At 43.2% G+C, this 18,065-nt stretch overlaps 1 protein-coding gene across 2 annotated transcripts in view; it reads right to left on the bottom strand.

Moving 5' to 3' along the window:
* Window positions 1–511: 511 nt before the first annotated feature.
* SLC1A4 (solute carrier family 1 member 4) overlaps window positions 512–18,065 on the bottom strand; it is a 36,069-nt gene continuing 18,515 nt past the window's right edge. For both annotated transcript variants that reach the window (XM_034764217.1, XM_034764219.1), the window contains 5 exons: window positions 13,482–13,648; window positions 9,320–9,553; window positions 8,443–8,637; window positions 6,651–6,785; window positions 512–3,761 (listed from right to left, as the gene is read on the bottom strand). In XM_034764217.1, the coding sequence (XP_034620108.1) occupies window positions 3,527–3,761; window positions 6,651–6,785; window positions 8,443–8,637; window positions 9,320–9,553; window positions 13,482–13,648 (966 nt within the window). In that variant the 3' untranslated portion in view covers window positions 512–3,526. The remainder of the gene's footprint in view (window positions 3,762–6,650; window positions 6,786–8,442; window positions 8,638–9,319; window positions 9,554–13,481; window positions 13,649–18,065) is intronic.

Here is an 18,065-nt window from a genome sequence, read left to right as displayed (position 1 = left end):
GAGTGCAACCACAGGAAAGGGAGGGCACAACCTCAGAAGATGCCATAGCAGCCTGGAGTCTGTTGAGGGAGGGCTATCTTTCAACCCCTGTGGAGTATGCTGGCTCCAAGGAGAAGGGACAGCAATTGCCCCTTCTGATTCATACAAGGGAACTGGTATATTAATGGAAGGAAAATCAATTGACTCCACGTTTTCAGCCCGGAGCCAAATCAAGGAAGGGACCAGTGAAATTGTACAACTCAATTATACACATTCATGCAAAGGAATTGGAATTGTTTACAGATCGTATCAATAGTTCAAAGAAATCCTGGTGATCTGTGCTGGCAGCAGTACAGATGTGATTGGTTTTATTGGCCTGGCTGCCGAGCGCACACAGCTGCTTTGTCTGCCAACATGCAGTCCCTTTGCCACACTTCTGTAAAGTGCTCTGAAATATTGTGTTCTGTGTGTAATATGGTCTGGTGCATCATAAGTACTATAGCCGAATACCAGGCCAGTCCGACACAATAAGAACAGTGAAGACACTTCCAGGACCTTTTATATAATTTTTTTGGTAATGATGTTATTTTAAGGACCCGATTTAACGTCAAGTGAAGTAAACAGAAAGTTTCTCATCAACTTAATTGTGTTTTGGATCAGGCCCCATGTTACAACAAGGACAGATGCTAAAATGTACAATCTCATTTGCATTAAAGATACTATAACCTTGGATCCATTACAATTTTGCATAGTACATGCAACTCAAAGAGTACAAACAAAAGGAACACCCAAGTAGAAATGACAAAGCCGTCATATAGGACTGCACAATGTTTAAGGCAACTAACATCATGTATAAGATCAGACAATGAGAAATATTACTTATGACAAGGATTATCAAAAGACATGTGTAGTTTGGCACCGAGAAAGTGATTTTCCAGGGAATCTCTTGGATGTTTCTTGCTACATTAGAATAATGAAAGGACTGGCTCATTTTACAAGCTTAAAATAGTTTTGCTACCTGCAAGATTCCAGATTTCTTGAACATTAAGAAGAATGGTCCTGAACAATCTTGTGGTCCATACAAATCCTCTGGCACTTTTTTGCACAAGCAGGAGTGTTAGCCTTGGTTAAATTCCAACTCCAGTAATTGGCCTACCTCCCTCAATGTAACTAATACAATGTGCTTTATATGAGGCGCCATCTAAAATCTAAACTGAAGCTGGTGCAGAATTCCACAGCTTGTTTGTTACAGGGTATGTCCCGTGGGGAACACAACACCCATGCTTTTGGATCGGCCCAGGCAACCTATCAGGTACCGTGTAGAATCTGAATGATGCGCTTTGCCCTATAAGGCCCTCAATGGCCTGGGACCTAATGAACACGCTATGCTGCCACAGTTGGGACTGTGGAATAGGGACAACTGGGTTGGCACCCCAGAGAGAGGGGGGCAGGGTATTCTGTCAGGGGCCTGCCAATCTAAGAGTCGTACCCCACGTTGGTCCAAAATATCCCTAGTGTATTGACCTTCAGGACAGGCGGTAAGGTCCCTTTTGTGTTCCTGAGCTGAGAGGAACTGGGAGGAATCTTACAGGGGATTGTAAGATTGTGATATTACTGTCAAGTGCTGGGTGGTGAGCACAGAGTCTTTTTATACCACTGTATTTTTAAAACGAGTCAAGGAGTGTCATGTGCTCTTTTTTTCTGAACATGGGTTTAAATCAAAAGAATAAATTCTATGTGCAATTTCAGAGCTGACTGACTCATTCGTCGCTTCCTATCTTAAGCATGCGTGTAGCATTGCTGTGCACAATTCATTTCACCTCACAGGTGGCTGCGTTTCATTGGTGTGGGCTGTGATCCCTCTGTACACCTTGTGTAGCAGTTGGTAAAGGAAGACTACGGGAGAGAATTGCTGCTTTTTATCCAGGATCAATGTTCATTGCTGAGACAAGCCAACAATAGCACAACTGCTCCCCTCTGTTCCACAAGCAATAATCATGCTAATCATGCCTGGGAGACTCACACGGAGAGGAGCTGGGGCTCTGCATTGCATTGACGTGTGAGGAAAGGGAAGCCCCACCATTTGAACAGTGTTCATTCTGGGACCCTGTCTTTGTGGCAGTCTGGCCATTGCTTTCAATGAGCTGTGGCTCTGGCCCTGTGGGGGCAGTGTAGAAGTCAGGGAGCAGCTGGTTCAATTTCAGGCAGAATACCCTGTAGGAATTAAAACTTGCACCATTAGGTCCTGGCCTATGGCTTCTTCTACCTCCTGTGGCAAGAATGGACACGATAAGAGTGAACTGCTGCAGACAAGGGGTCCAACAGCAGCACAACCGTCAAGCTGGCTCTGCTGTTCGAAGGGACAGGGACACCAGGGCAGCGTACAAAGAGGGGGAGGCACAGCCGTCCCAAGAGCCAGCAGGAATCAGTGGACTCCACACGCCGTCCCGTCTCATGCCATCAGTAGTCCCTACTCTGGCCATCCAGGGGATAATGCTTTGGATTTTTCATCAGTTTCCACATTTTGAGTTTTTATATTCCTTTCTCGTCTGAGAAATGTTGCTTGGAAAAGGATGTGTCCCAGGACGTCTGACTTGAGCCATTAAAGAAACATGAACAGTTTCGAGTGGCAGTAGATGCACGTGTGTGGTTAGGTGCGTAGAGCTGAAGTCTTTGTCACTCAGTGTTTTTATAGACAATTCTCTTGTAGACACAGTTATACTGTAACTATAGAAGTTCGTGTAATTACTTTGCCAAAACTGGCTTAAAAGTGGTTTGTCGGTTTTAAATAGGGAGTAAAGCAGATCTTTTGTCTGACTCCAATCTTTGTTATTTTAGAGTTTAAAGTGGTGGGGTTGATTTCTATCACTGACAGCTAGGAGAATAGAGAGCCAAAGCTGCCACACTGTCTGCTTCCTGGGGATGTTTTGATAAAGTTGCCTGGCAATAGAATGAAGATCAGATTCCTCTGAGCTATTAATTTGGATTTTAAAATTACTAGTCTTCAGTATTTATTTGCTGTAATGTGTGCACAAAGGACAAGGAGGGTGTGTGTGTGTTATAGAAAGTGCATTTCTTTTCCCACTTGATACTATTAAATAGGTGTTTCTGAGAAAGTACTGGTTCCTGCATAACATTACCCTGCCATTCGGGATCCCCTAGTTCTCAGACCTGTTTGTGGTGCAAATTCCATCTACAACCAGTATGTCCTCTCTGTTTAGCCTCTTTTCCCCTCCCCATGGACTTTTACTAATAAATATCTTTTTAAACCCAAAAAAGAATCCTTATTGGTACTGTTGTCATATACATGTATGCATGTACACACACCACACACATACCTGTGTTGTAGGAAACATCATAACATCATTGTGAAGTGATTGCTCTCTCCAGGGAGAGACAGACAGACATACGCCTAACAAGTCTGTAGCTTCAAATCATTGCCACTGAAACTCAAAAGGTGAACACACAGCTAGTCCCTAACAGCAGTGCAAATGGTCTAGCATGTTAACAAGGCAGCAGTCAACCTGTTTGCAAGTTTTCCTCAAGTTCACAGTACTGATTCTTTTGACTCTGGCTCCGCAGTGCTGGCTGGGGTGGGGACTTGGTTCCTGTGTGTTACCAGAGGTGATGTTTCCCCTTCAGATTTGCAGTTGGGAATCGCTTCTACATTGACTTCATTTAGCTCCTGCTCTTTCGACGTCTTTTCTTTTTGATTCAGATAATGAAGGATACCTGCTCCCAGGGCATCTCCTTCAACGTTCACAACAGTGGTGGTTCGGTCCCTGGTCAATGGCAAAAGCACATAGGCACCCTTTTAACTTAAGCAATACAATTCAATATATGGGGCCAAATTCATCCCTAGTGTAATACCACTGAAGTCAATGGAGACAGAAGGAATACTGTGGATTGACAGTGGCATTAGCTGTTCTCTATAGGTATCATCATAGTTTAAGTATTATAGAAATGTAGCGTGTTTTATGGGTGGCTCCAACTCTTAGCATTGGCTGTTCTCAATCTCTATGCTTCCTCTTCAGCTGCCAGTGTAACACTTCACCTCTAGACAGGGGCGGGACACAAGGGATCTCCCCTGAGACAGATGGGCTTTCTCCACTATCCCATTGCTTCCACTTCCCTCCCTCCACAGTTGTCTCCACCAGCACAGGAAGAGAGAGCCCTGAATCCATTCCTGACCTTGCGTCCCCTGAATGGCCACTCATGGCCCACTGCTAGTCTTCCATCACAGAGGTGGGGCAGGCTGCCAAGTTTAGATATGGATGAATTGGGCTCTTTGTTTTTAACTAAAGGGAAGCCTGTAATATCTACATCACCCAAAAGCTCAGCGAGCACATGTGGGGGCCCTGTTCCAGGACGTAGACAGGCTCTGTTCATGTCTTTCCTTCTCCCCCACTGAGCTCCTTTTCATTAGTGCCTCTGTCCCACCGGGCCCAGCTTTCACTGGATTGTTTCGCTGCCTTTGCTCCATTCCTTTTCCAGCCTCCTCTAAGCGCAGTGAAACCTGGTGATGTTCTAGCCTGAGTCAGACCTTCCACCCCATGATGTCCAGGTGAGTATGAAATCAGGCACAAAGGGTTCCCCCATCACTAGTGCTGCTGTCTGAGCTTTGGCACCATGTCCCATCCTGATGCCCCTTGGCCATGCACCACAAGCGAATGTGACAAGGCTACAGTGTAATGAAAGGAGGTTTCCAGATCACGTTGTCACTCTGAAGTGGGAGAGAGGATTAAAACAACAGCTATCTGCTAAGAAAGGCACATTTCTTCCCTCTCTGCTTTGGGACCTCACTTAGTCTGCTCATGGCCTAATTGCACCATGTGCTTAACTTGTGACTTGGTACTACTTGTTTATTCAACGCTTTGCAATAAAATGAGTCACAAGGTTACTTCCCTCCCGCCCCACCATCCTCATCATTATAACCACATCAGCTGCAACAACCAGGCTGCTTCCCGTGCAGTGCTGACAGCAATGCATTGCTGTGTACTACGAAGGGAAGGGAACTGTGTGGAGGAGGCAGGTGATACACAGAGAGTGCAGTTTAGTCCTCAATGAAGAGTGGGCTCAGAGCCATCCAGACCTAGAGGGAACACTGGGAAGCCCTATGCACCACGACTCCTGCAGCTCCCAGGCCCACAGAGGACGGTGCAGCCACTGTCACACCGGTCAGGAAGGTGCGTCATGTGTGACGACGTGTAGAGGGAGGGGGGTGGGGCTACTGCTTTGCCTCCTCCCACAACCCCTTTTAAAGTGGCTAGTGCCCTAGGTGACAAGGCCAGTGCCTCTAGGAAGCACAAGGACCCCAACTATGGCTGGCCCTGCACAATGAGGACAGAGCGGGTGGAGGTGAGGTGGAAAGGAAGAATGATTGTTGCCCTTTTCCCTTGCCTTGTGCATCCAACAATAACCTGAGCCAAGGATTTGCCTCAATAGGCTTCTCTAGCCAATGGTCTTGACTGCAGACTAGGTCAGCGCCCTGTAAACCTGTTATTTCACTAGCACTCCAAGGTCAGTGTTAAAGTACTTTAATGTTAGGCTTTCTAGGTTATTAAGATTGATTGATAAATTTTCCGGCCATCGGGGCACAGAGGGGTTCAGAGTCAGCGGGTGAAACTTTGCTGTAGCTAGGCATGGGCACCAATTGGGGGGAGTTCACAGGCAGACAGCAATGATTAAAGGGGGTAAGAGGTTGGTTGAGTGGAAAGGCGAAGAGCCCCATTTTGGATAGCTCAGTTAAAGTGACAGGAGAGCTATCTACACCTCTCAGGTATTCGCAGATGGTCCCCGTGTCACTTAACTGAGCTATACAAATGGAGTCTTTTAACCTTTCCCCCGGGAGAGGAGTTATTTAGGGCGGTACAAGAGGGTAAATCTAGGAGTCACGAGAAGAAAGTTAGTCTGAATAGCAGGATCAGACTCTTCACGCTGGGATCTGTTAGGCTGTGGGATAATTTCCCCTGATTTCAGAAGAGAGATTTGTCTTGGTAAGAACTGAGCAGAACTGAATAAGAACGTCAGAATTTGGGCCTTATCTGGCCCTTTCCAACAGCAAAGAAAGGAGAGGTGCAAAAATAGCTAACGAAACTCCTGATGAAAATTGCTCCTATCCAATAACATGTTCATGCAGCAATATCAGCTCTTATGATCACTGCTTGTCCCCTGACTCCACTCTTCTGCCAATGTAGGATTGTTCCCAGTCCTTTGTCTAACCTAGTTTTAAATGTCTGAAGCAACAGGATGTGTACTGCTTTCCCCAGGAGACCGTCACACCACCTAATGAATCCAATACTTAGGAAGCTTTCTCCATTATTCAGCCTCAGTTCTCTTTCTCTTCCATCTAATTTCTAGCAAGACCCTTTGTACAGCTCTAAATAATTCCTCTTAAGGGAACTAGCATCTATGGGAATTTCATCTCAGCAAAGATGAAGTACAAGTTGAATAAGTACTTTAGGATCTGCCACCCAGTTCTTATTTAATTGAAACTGAATTATGTTATTCTTGGCCTTTTCTGGTGAAGAGAGAGAGAGAGTGTGTGTGTGTAAACTCGATATACAACTGTGTGATTTCCGTTTTTATTTTCTAGACTATTGCTTTTGTTCCCCCAGTCCTGTGCTTCCAATTACATATGTAGCAGCAGATTTATATTATACAGTACTTACACAATCCAGTCCACTGCTAATATCAAGGATAGATCGTTGGTGGGAAGTCCAATGGCCTCCAGGATAATAGCAATGGTCAGAACTCCTCCAGCTGGGACTCCAGCCGCTCCAACGCTGGCTGCAGTGGCCGTCACACTGAGAATGTTTTCAAACATGAGTTAGTGCAGTTTCAGTAACACACTCATTCAATGGTTACGGTGCCTATTTTCCTACAGTGTCAATTTTAACCAAAGCAAAAGGAGGGGGGCAAATGTAACTTCTTTGTCAACAAATTCTTCCGTATCGGGCCATGTATTCTGCAGATGTCCAATAATAGAAATTAATACTGTTGGGTACTGAGTACTGTTATTCTGCAAGAATCAAAACTAGCTATCCAAGTAAAGAAAATACTACCAGTGTATTTTCAGATGAGCAACGTGCATCACGGTGTATCTCTGCCATTTACATGAAAAATGATAACAGCAATCTAAGTGTGCTGGATGCTTTGCAGTCAGAATTAGACCTGTTCCTGCCCAGAGGAGTGGAAGTGATCCAAATGGACAACGTGCAGGCAAAAGAGCAAGGGAAGGAAGCAAATAACAGGAATAGGGATGGCTGGAAGGAAGCAGAGCACCCAGAATATGTCCCAGGGATGTCTGCGGGATGCAGAATGTTGGTGGCTTAGGGGTGTTAAAATGATTTGTGGGATCACTGAGGGATTTTGGAGGGTCTTGGGGAGGGATCTGAAGGAGGAAAAAGACGGCTCATGGTATATAGGGTATTTCAGGTGTGGAAGGGACAGCCCAGCATGAGGGTGCTTGCGGGAGAAGGTGTTTGATTAGCACAGGGATGGGTGCAGTATTGATAGACAAAACAGGAGGGCACAAAAGGAACGTGCAAAGTGATAGGCGGAGTAAAGGCTCCGAACAAGGCAGTCGTGGAAAGCTAGGGATGGGACACAGGCCAGGGCAGAGGCACCCAGCACGTGAGGGCAAGGCGTATGAAACGGACACAGAAGGCGATGTGGAGCGGCCAAACGGAGCGCCAGGGGAGCAATATGGTCAGAGTGCTGCATGCGGATGATGAACTCAAGGGCAGCACTCTGGATCGACGGGAGGGCAGCGGCATGGGCACTGGAAAGGCCAGAGAAAGGGAAGTTACCGTAGACAAAGTGGGAAATTATCAAGGCAGGGAGGAACACAGCTATTAGCAGTGAGGACGGGAAGGAAAGGACAGGGTTTGGATTGGTTGTAAAGAAAGAAGTGACTTATTGGTATCCAAACACGAAAGGTAAAAGAGAATAAGGGGTTAAGGAGGATACGGAGGGCAGGGGCATAGGAGAGGCCATGGAATTACCTAGCTTGATGGCCAGAGGATGGGGAAAGGGGAGCTTGAGATGGAGGGAAGAGTTCTGCACAAATGGTGTTTTTGAGATGCTCAGTATCCATTTAAGATTCAGATCTAGCCCTTAATCTCCACATCTATCAAACCTCCCTACATTTCAGTACATGTCAAAATGAGATTTATAAAGCTTGAAAGACTCCTGTTGTATTGTTGGATAATATGTTCCACAGCAATTTACAGACTGCAGTTCAGAGGTCTGGTTTGGGTTGTCCTGGAATCTCCAGGAATCAAAGATTATGCCATGTGATGAAATCTCCAGGAATACGTCCAACCAAAATTGGCAACTGTAGGTCTGGAATTTGAACTGCTAGGTATTAAAAAATGATTTGTGTTTAAAAACAGAAAGACCCCAGGCTTAGCATGGCGTTTGGGGGCCAGGGAGATGTGGTTTGAATCACAAGCAACTTACAGAATAGTAAAGATCTGTCCAGCATTGAGGTCAACATTATTCAGCTGAGCAATAAACACAGCTGCCACGCACTGGAATATGGCAGCTCCATCCATGTTCACAGTGGCCCCAATAGGAAGGATGAACCTACTGATCCTCTTGTCTACTCCATTGTTTTCTTCAATACACTTGATCATTGATGGGAGAGTAGCTGAGCTAGAAACAAACAGGAAATAAGACATGGAGCAGTACATTCCTGTCCAACCCGGTGCATAAGCTGTCAGTTTATTAGTATTTTTATTATTTCCATAGTACTGCTACACAGAATTCTAGGCCAAGATTTTCAACACTAACTAATGATTTTGGGTGCCTGACTTGAGATGTCTTAAAAAGGCCTAATTTTCAAAGGGTAGGTCGGGGGTCAGCACTTTTTGAAAATCAGGACCTTTTATAATGCCTCAAATTGGGCACCCCAGATCACTAATCCCTTCTGAAAAGCTTGGCCAAGAGCAATGTATAACTATTCTCAGCAAGAGCACAGCTTGTTTGCGAAGTGGTGTTGCCTTCTTCCTTGGTTATGGTTAGGAAAAAGATTTTCTTTAAAGGGAAAGCAAACAGATTCCCCAGTCCCACACACCGTGTCGCTGAAATTGTTGAAATATGGGCTGCATATCACTGCTAATAATGGCATCAATATTGCAAAAGGTTATGCCCGGATGTATAGTTACCCATCCTGGTATCCCCCTGGCATCAGTGGGAATCTGTAAGGGGCATACCGTGCACCTAACCACAGTCCTTTGCAGGATCAGGGCCAATATTTGCATCTGAAACTTGTTCAAATTAAAACATGGATTTAGCATACCATTATTCCATATCAGAAACAAGCACAATAGCATACCTTGAACAAGTGGCAAAGGCTGTTGCAAATGGTGTTATAAGTCCTAAGAGAAAGCTGAAAGGATTTTTGCGTGTGAATGCAAAATATATAAGCGGCAAAATGATTCCTCCATGGATGACGTGACCCAGAATTGAGGCAAAGATGTATTTTCCCAGGCTGGTTACCAGAAGGACAATATCTTCCATTTCTACAATCTTGCTTCCAACAAGGAATGTAATGCCAATAGGCACATACCTGCATAAAGAAAAACAAGGATTGTCTTTCATTAATATTAAGCAAGAGGAACAAGCCTTAAAAAAGACACATACCACTTTCATTTTTAGGGACCAAATTCTTCCTGCCAGGAAACCTGTGTACAGCACTCTGCCCCTCCTGAAGGGGTGGAATCTGAAGTAAATTCCATGCCTCCAGAACCACAGAATACACAGGGCCATGTGCTCGATACACTTATGATAAACAAATTTACAATGGACCGGAGTTTTCTCTTGGTTGCTAAAGGGGATGTTGTCAGCCTGGATAAGTTGTCATTGGCCCCTGGCCTGAAAGAAACATCCAGGAAGGCTGTAAGTGGCACTGCCGGGAGTGGAGATGGTGCAGGAATGTTGGCAGAAGCTATCCGGGAGATTGCATGCCCATAGGAGAGAGTGGAGGAGAAGATGTCTATTGTGGAGTTTTATTCCATCAGCGAGGATGCCAGGTTAGTTCCTGAAGCTCAGAAAGCACAGGGTAAGTCCAGGGAAGGCATTTAATTCTAGTATTTGTCTACAACAACTGAGTGTCTGGAGTCTCACTCTGGCCTATAGCTCTATACACACAACAAATCTTCAGACATCAATAATTTGTTTGTGGTTTCCTTTGTCAGCAACAGTTTACAGTCCTCAAAGGGAGCTCCTTGGGAGCTGCATTTAGGCCCAAAACACATCTCCAGCTCAAGGAGCCTCGCTATATGCTGGGGAATTCCCTGGAGACAAAGAGAGAAGAAATTCTCAGCACACCACAGCAGCTACTACTCCAGTTTCCAGGCTTACTCCAGTCCCTGGGCCCCCAAAGCAACAGCTGGTGGATCAGAATATGAGTAGATCCACTGACATGTCCCTTCCTCTTCCATCCCACAATCTGCCCCGGCCCTCAGGAGCGAACCAATGTCACCTCTTGTACAGTGCCCCAGTCCTCCCCCTGGTCTGTGTGAGCAGCAGCTCCCCCTCCTTGGCTGGTATGATGAAGGCTTCCCATCTTATTTCAATTTACTTTAACCACTGGCTGACAACAGCCCTTAAAGGTTTGGTGGTTGGGTTTGATTCACAGAAGGGGAGGAGATTCCAGACACTTCTTATCTTGTAAGAACAGTTTTGCCCATCCCTAACTGTTACTCAAAAAGTGTGAGAGATTTGGGATAAATATCCGGAGGACACCGATAGCCTTAGAGAAGGAAAGAGGAGAAGTGAGAATTACTGTACATTGCCATGTCAGGCTCGGAAGCAGTCCAATAATCCACAAAGAAAAGGATTACACACAGCTGATTAACGTGGAGAGTTAGCTTCATAATGAGCTGAGTACAAGAACCACTACCCATCAGTTTTTGATAGCCTAGGAATTACACTCCAGAGTGAAAGCCTTAAGCTGCTTTGAGACTTTTACATTTAAATCCCTAATGACAGAAACTAATGTATTTATAAGGTCAGATATTTTGTTGAATCCATTCCATTTCTTGGAGGGAAAAATAGCAGTTCAAGTGAAAAAACTCACCTGTCTGGATGTATATACATGGAGTTAGAAAGGGACAGAGCATAATTTGAGAGACTTCTTGAATGGTTACAGGTTTCAGAGTGGTAATCCTGATTATCACTACAAAAGTTTTTTTTCTCCTGCTGATAATAGCCCACCTTAACTGATTACTCTCATTATACTTGGTATGGCAACACCCATTTTTTCATGTCCTCTGTATATATATATATATCTTCCTACTGTAGTTTCCACTGCATGCATCCAATGAATTGGGTTTTAGCCCACAAAAGCTTATGCTCAAATAAATTTGTTAGTCTCTAAGGTGCCACAAGTACTCCTCGTTCTTTTTTCTTGAATGGTTGTGGTTCTACAGCAGTTTCAGCACCTAGAGTAACATGCTATTGGCTAAGCATTGTTTGATTGGGCTTGGCAGAATGATATTCCCCATAGACAGTTTAACAGTTTGGGTTTCTTACATAAGATGTAACCTCCAGCCCTTCAGTATACAGTACATAATGAATGGCAGGCATGACATTTGGGGCTCTGGTTTGGATTTCACTTAAACTGGTGTAAAACAAGTTACACTTCCAGCAGAGTGGTTTTGGAAACATGCTTTGAAACTGCAGAACTTTTCAGAGGTCTTTGCTAAGTATGAGTTGCTTACTGTGAAGAGTCATAACCAACCTATCCATGTGGACATGGAGTCTTTCAGCTGGCAAATCTGATCTAAAATTAACACCGTCTCTTACCCCATCAATAATTACACCTTAGATTATTAAACCTGGAAGACTGTTTAAAATTCCACTTTCTTCTTTCCACTGTTTCTTTACTTCTTGTTTTGCTCTCAGCTTAGACAATGAAAAACAAATCAATGGATTCACTTTTACTTTCCTTTATAGTCTTAATGTTGCACTGGTCAAGTTGCAACTACCACATGGGAATATTTACTTTTTAAAAACTGAAATAAAAAAACAAACAGATTTCCACTGGATTAAAATATATATAATCTTGGAAACATTTAAGATTGACCTTAGCTTTTGTAAAATGTTGGGACAAATGAATTCCAGCTATCTTTCACTGTAATTGTACTTATGGTTTTTCATTTCTATACTTTGGATAGTAGGATAGTTAGTTCTCCTCATACTTTAGCAGGGATCTAAAACTCTCATGGCAAATGTCACACAGAAATGTAGGCATGGACTCCAGAGAAGTGGGTGAAGGGGAGGTCCCGCTAATTATAACTCTGCAGAGGAGATAAAATAAACTATCAGCAGAGGTTCAGCCTCCTTAGAAAGTACATAGGCATCCAGCAGATGAGGGTGCAGGGCTGTGGAGGGCTCTCTGGGAGATTAGGAATGTTAATGAGATGTTGGTTTGTAGGTAGGGTTGCCAAGCCTCCAGGATTGTCCTGGAGTCTCCAGGAAGTAAAGATTAATCTTTAACTAACGATTACGTCATGTGATGAAACCTCCAGGAATACGTCCAACTAAAATTGACGATCCTATCTGTATGTTGAAAGTACTGGCTCCCACATTCCCTTCCCACCCAGGAACGTGAAAGAAGTCTTTCCTATATGAATTGAGACCTAAGATCTAAGGTGAAATCCTGGCTCCACTGAAGTCAATGACAAAACTCCTGTTGACTTCAATAGGGTCAAGATTTTCACCTATTTTGTCACTCTAATGGGAACTCCTAACTACTCTTGTTATATGAAGGGACTGAGGTTTTCAGTTGTGTTTTGTCAGTTCTGTGTTCTGTAACCAAGCACTTCTCTTCAGTAGCAGACATTCATTGGAACCCAAATAATGTTGAGTTATTGTTAAACGTCTTCTTTTTTCTGCGTGTATTGCTATAGCTTAATTTGTATTCAGGGCCTGAGTTTCAAATAATCACAAGATAAAGGAATGAACTAAAATATGTGATCACAACTGTGCACCTAGTTTGCATGTGCAATTATTACAACTGTGCATGCAAATTGGGGTTTTGCATGTACAAATTCCCAACTTGCTTGTGCAGCCACAGTAACATCGCATAAAATTAGGCATGTAATTGTGTTCTCACCCAGGTTTCTGATGCTTAGAAAAAAATAGGGCTTGATTTTCAAAGTAATCAAAATTGAGTACTGCAGCTGATTCCTACAGGACTGTCTGTCATTCTCAAGAGACAGCCTACGGTGTGAGTGACCTTCTGCCTACTGCTCATGTGCAAAGAAAGAGGCTGCATTCTTTATTTTCGAGAGGCAACACTGATAAACACAGGAGAAAATATAGTGGGCAAAACAGCCATCAAGTACCCAGACTCATTGCACGGATGGAAGGCCACTCACTCTTTACTCTGGTGATGGATGTGGCATCAAAAACAGCTAGGCAGGTAAAGACAGACATTCCTAAGCCCGGAAGCACTGCTGTCATGGTAACGTATTTACAACCACACTTACCACATAATCCAAGATACCAAGACCATAGTTGCCTCATTGAATGAGTTAAAGAAACGAATCAGTTCTTCTCCTTCTGGGCCAAGCTTTTTCAAAGCTACTCCCAAAACCAGAGCAAACAAAACCAGTCCCAGAATATTCATCCCTTCAATCTCTGTGCCAATAGGGATCTGTGATATCAAAATAAACAGCATGTTTGTTAGGCAGCATACTGATGTGGAATTGAATAAAAATGAAGCTCTTGTTATTTTGCTCTCTAAGTCTGAAGTCAGCATGGCAGAACCTCCCAAGGAATGGAAAGGGACATTACGCAAAGCAACCCAGCAACACTGCAGAGGAAGTAAAAGGGAATGTGCTTCTGTTTCAGTATTCATGGGAACTAGTTAAGATCTGATCCTGCAGTCCTTGTGCATACAAACTTCCCCGTTGACTCCCAGTGGTAGTTATGCAAGCATCAGGGCAGAAGGACTGGTACAGGTCAAAATGGTGACAAATCACTCATGGTCAGGACAGAACTGGGGTACCAGTTAAAGGTTAGAATGTCTCTTCTCCATGGCTCTGAGAGGGAGCATGGTCTGTAAGATATTTCAAGTATTGAAGCTACTCCTATATTTTTGTAAAGCAGGTATCAGCCATAGCTAATTACCCATCTCTACTGATAATACATAGCATTATTTTGTGTGAGGAACCAAAACCTATTCACGCTTATTCCACCTCCTATAATAACTCATCTATGCAAACAGCCTCCTGCAGTCTAGACCCCTGGTTAGCTACTGATACATTCTACAGGTGGTCTTTAGAAAAAAGGTGGGAAATAGTGAAAAATTCTTAATCCATCTTTCTCTGTCAGCACCATCAGACTTAGGCGGTGCAGATGAAAACATGCTTCATGTTCTCAGAAATAGTTCCGCTAATTTTGCAAGTAAGAGGATAACGAAACTGATCTAGCTTTACACATAAATGAGCTCACGATGTGCTGACAAGCGCTCTCTGTCAGTCCTTTTGAACTCATTTCCCTAGAAGAACTGTGGACTTGTTTGGCGTAATAACAAAATAGGATCTGACTGAGTGCTCTCATGGCTTAATAAAAATATAATCGTTTTGACAAACCATTTTTTCCCATTGGCAACACATGCTTCTTAATATCCCAGGTTGTTTTATTAGCTCATCTAAGCACAATAAAAGATTAGATCAGTGACTTACAGAAGGTTTAGACTTCTGGCTAGTTGAAGTAGACATCTGCTCAACACCAGAAAGATAAAGATATTCCCAGATAAAAGTTTAAAATGTAGAATAAATGTAGACAAAAATTCAGAACACTGATGCACTTCAAATAAAACCAGCAATTTTAAGAGAGCGAATCCTTGTTTGAAAAATGGCGGAGGTTGGGTGCAAGGGTGTCTCGATGCATAGAGGTTGGGCTGACAGGGGGAGCAGCTCCCTGTACAGTGATCCCTCCTCCGCCTGTGCACTCAACCCCCACCCCACCAGGAGCCCCCCCCCAGAACCCCACCCCATTGAGCCCCAACTAGCTGCACACTGACCCCTCCACCAAACCCCACTCCCCCAGGCCCCCCCACCCCGAGCCTTAACACCTTCACCTGGACTCCCCTGCAGAGTCCCATTCCCCCTGCACCCAGAACCCCGCATCAAGCTTCTGTGCATCCAGATTCCCCCTGCACCCAGACCCCCGACCGAGCTGCCCGCACCCAGATTGCGCCACACAGAACACTGGTACTCTTGAGGGAATGCTGCACCAAAAAATTTTAAAAATTTAAATTCTGCAAAGTTCTGCATATTTTAATTGTCAAAATAACACAGTCACAATATAATCACACCATTTTCAATCCTTTTGGTAATTTATTTCAAAATACTTGTCAGCAAATAGTTGAAAATGGTGTGATTATATTGTGTTATTTTGACAACTAAAATAGGCAGAATTTTAAAATATTGTGCACAGAATTTTTAATTGTTTGGGGTAGAATTCCCTCAGAAGTAGGTGATACGCAGGTCAGAAAGAACCCAACTTGAATCTCAGATTCCAGGCTGTTTGCTTGCAGGCAGCAAAGAAAAGGAATGTCAGTAGAGCTGCTAAAAATTTTTTCCAACTGAACATTTTTTACATCAGAAAATTCCCTTTTGTTGAAATCGAAACTTTTCATGGGAATGTGTTCATTTTGATGAATTTTCATTTTGGAAAAAAATATCATTTTAATAAGGTCAAAATGACCTTATCAGAACATTTTGATTATTCACTTTGAAATGACTTTTTGTTTTGAAATCTTCTAATATAAAAATTTTAAACATTAAAATCAGAACAAAATGTTCCATTTTTGAAATTTTCGTTTTACAGGAAATTTTGAAGTTTTCTCACCTCCACATGAAAGGATTTATTTAAGTATATTTACTTATGTATGCTCATTTACATAAACAGTGGCGTTACTCCGAATTTACACTGGTTCAAATGAGAGAAGAATTTTCATTACCAGTGCACCAGGCCAAATTTTGCCAGGAGTTGACACCCCAGTGAGCTGCCTGGACTCAGGCCCACTGTACTTATCTGACTGGGATTCACCTGCCCAGCACGCTTTGGGATGCACTTGGAAAACCATGTTTCTTTTTCTTTTTCTCAAAAGATTTGAATGTGACTTTTGGCAGCTTAAAGGGTAGAATTCTCTTCTGTTCTCTTCTCTTTTAATTTTTACACCTTGCAGGGCTCTTGTTGGATGGAACGCTGTGTTTCCTGCAACACTATCAAGTATTCTTAGTCTGATAATAATATCTGGCTGTGATAGCCAGTGATGTCTTGTAAAGAGTTTTCCCCATCACGTATAAAAAGTTTTTTTCCCAAACACTGGAATTATGCCAGGGTGGAGCCTCTTTAATTTCGCTGGGAGTGGTCCTAGTGCCTCTAGCGATGGGTGGTCAGACAAAAGGAAACTAAAAGCACCATTCAGCAGTTGAATTTCAACTCTGCTGTCATGTTACTTATGGATGGATGATAGTTACATTTGGACAGGGGTGCTTTTTTTTTTTTTTTTAACAATACATAGCGTCAGAATCAAGATAGGCTCCAGACTAGATCTGAAGGCGATAGGTGCCTTACAGCAGTATTCTTCATCAAGATATAAAGTATTCAATTTAACATGGGGCAATGTTTTTCCTTCTTCTCCTTTTTGTGCAACCAATGTTAAGGACATTACGGGCCTGATCCAAAGCCCACTGAAGTCATTGGAAAGCCTCTCATTGATTTGAATGGCTACTGGATCAGGCTCTGTAGTATCTGTGGATTATGCTAGAGGGGAGTTATATTTCTGCTCAGCTATGTTCATTTTATTATCTCATGTTCCCACTCAACTCCACCCCATCTATCTGTTTTGTACTGCTGTTGCATCCTCTCGGTTACTTTCCAGGGGCAGGGACTGTCACCTTTATTACTTGTTTACACATTGCCTACCACAGTGGGGCCCTGGACTGAGATTCACAGATGCTACTGTGATATAGTTAATACTAATCATGTTTTAATTGTTATATTTCTTGCCTACACCATATTGCACATGTATATCTTTTTCGAGGTTAACTACATACTGAAATTGGATAGCCTATTTCTCAGCAGACCCTTTCTGGGATTTAGATTTCATTCAGTGTGCTAAAAAATAAACAGTAGGATCTTCAGAGAGTTTTGAGGAACAGAACAGTGATCAATAATGTTTCTGCTAAATGCCTAAATTAAGGCAACAAGATGTGTGTCCTGTATATCACCAGGGAACAAAACTCTCATGAAAGTTATTTTTGTTGTGGGTCCATAATGCTGCTTTGTTGGGCAGTTTCTTAGGGGTGATGCACTCTAATGTTAGAAAAGAAAAGGCTTTTCAGTGGCAGGCAGTTTTAGAGACTGGAATTAAGAGGATCTTCCTCAAAAAGTTTATCAGTGGGCATTTCTCATTTCCCCATCTTTTTCAAGATGTAGTGAAATACTTTAAATACTGCAGCTTACTCAGTGGGAGCAAACTCCTGGAGTAAGGTGCTAGGACTCCTTAATGACAACTGGCAAGGGGATTACAAGGATAATCCTGATCCTGGTACGTAGATTCTGGTTTACCAAAGAATGTCATGCGAGGTCTCAAATGAAAGCCAGGATCACCTTGGTCATTGATATCGTTGTGAAATGTATGTACAGATATCATGTAAGGAGTTATGTATATATATTGAAATGTGTTCTTAGAGTCTGTATCACAACAGAGATGGAGAAATAGGCTGTCAAACAAAAGATATCTATTCACCTGTCTCTGTTGAGATGTTAATTAAGCATTGTAAGCGAACACAATGGTTGCCCATTTACACAGAAGTTATCAAAGTGAGGTAAAGCCAACAGGGCAGCAGCAGCACATAGGAAAACAAACCATGGGGGTTATGCTGTCTCTGAAACATACATGAACTTTGGGGATATAAACAGAAGGCAAAGAAGATGCCTCCGGATCCTGCACTTAGGAAATAAATGGGCAGCGCCTTTACAGTCATGGAAACGGGATGAAACGTTGGGTGAAAGGCTGCAGAGGACTTTGGGTGAGATAAGCTTCTTTAGGC

The sequence above is a fragment of the Trachemys scripta genome, chromosome 3, assembly GCF_013100865.1.
Source record: "Trachemys scripta elegans isolate TJP31775 chromosome 3, CAS_Tse_1.0, whole genome shotgun sequence".
In the NCBI taxonomy this organism is placed as follows: Eukaryota; Metazoa; Chordata; order Testudines; family Emydidae; genus Trachemys; species Trachemys scripta.
The sequence above is the reverse complement of the archived record's forward strand: the minus strand, read 5'-3'. Positions and strand labels throughout refer to the sequence as shown.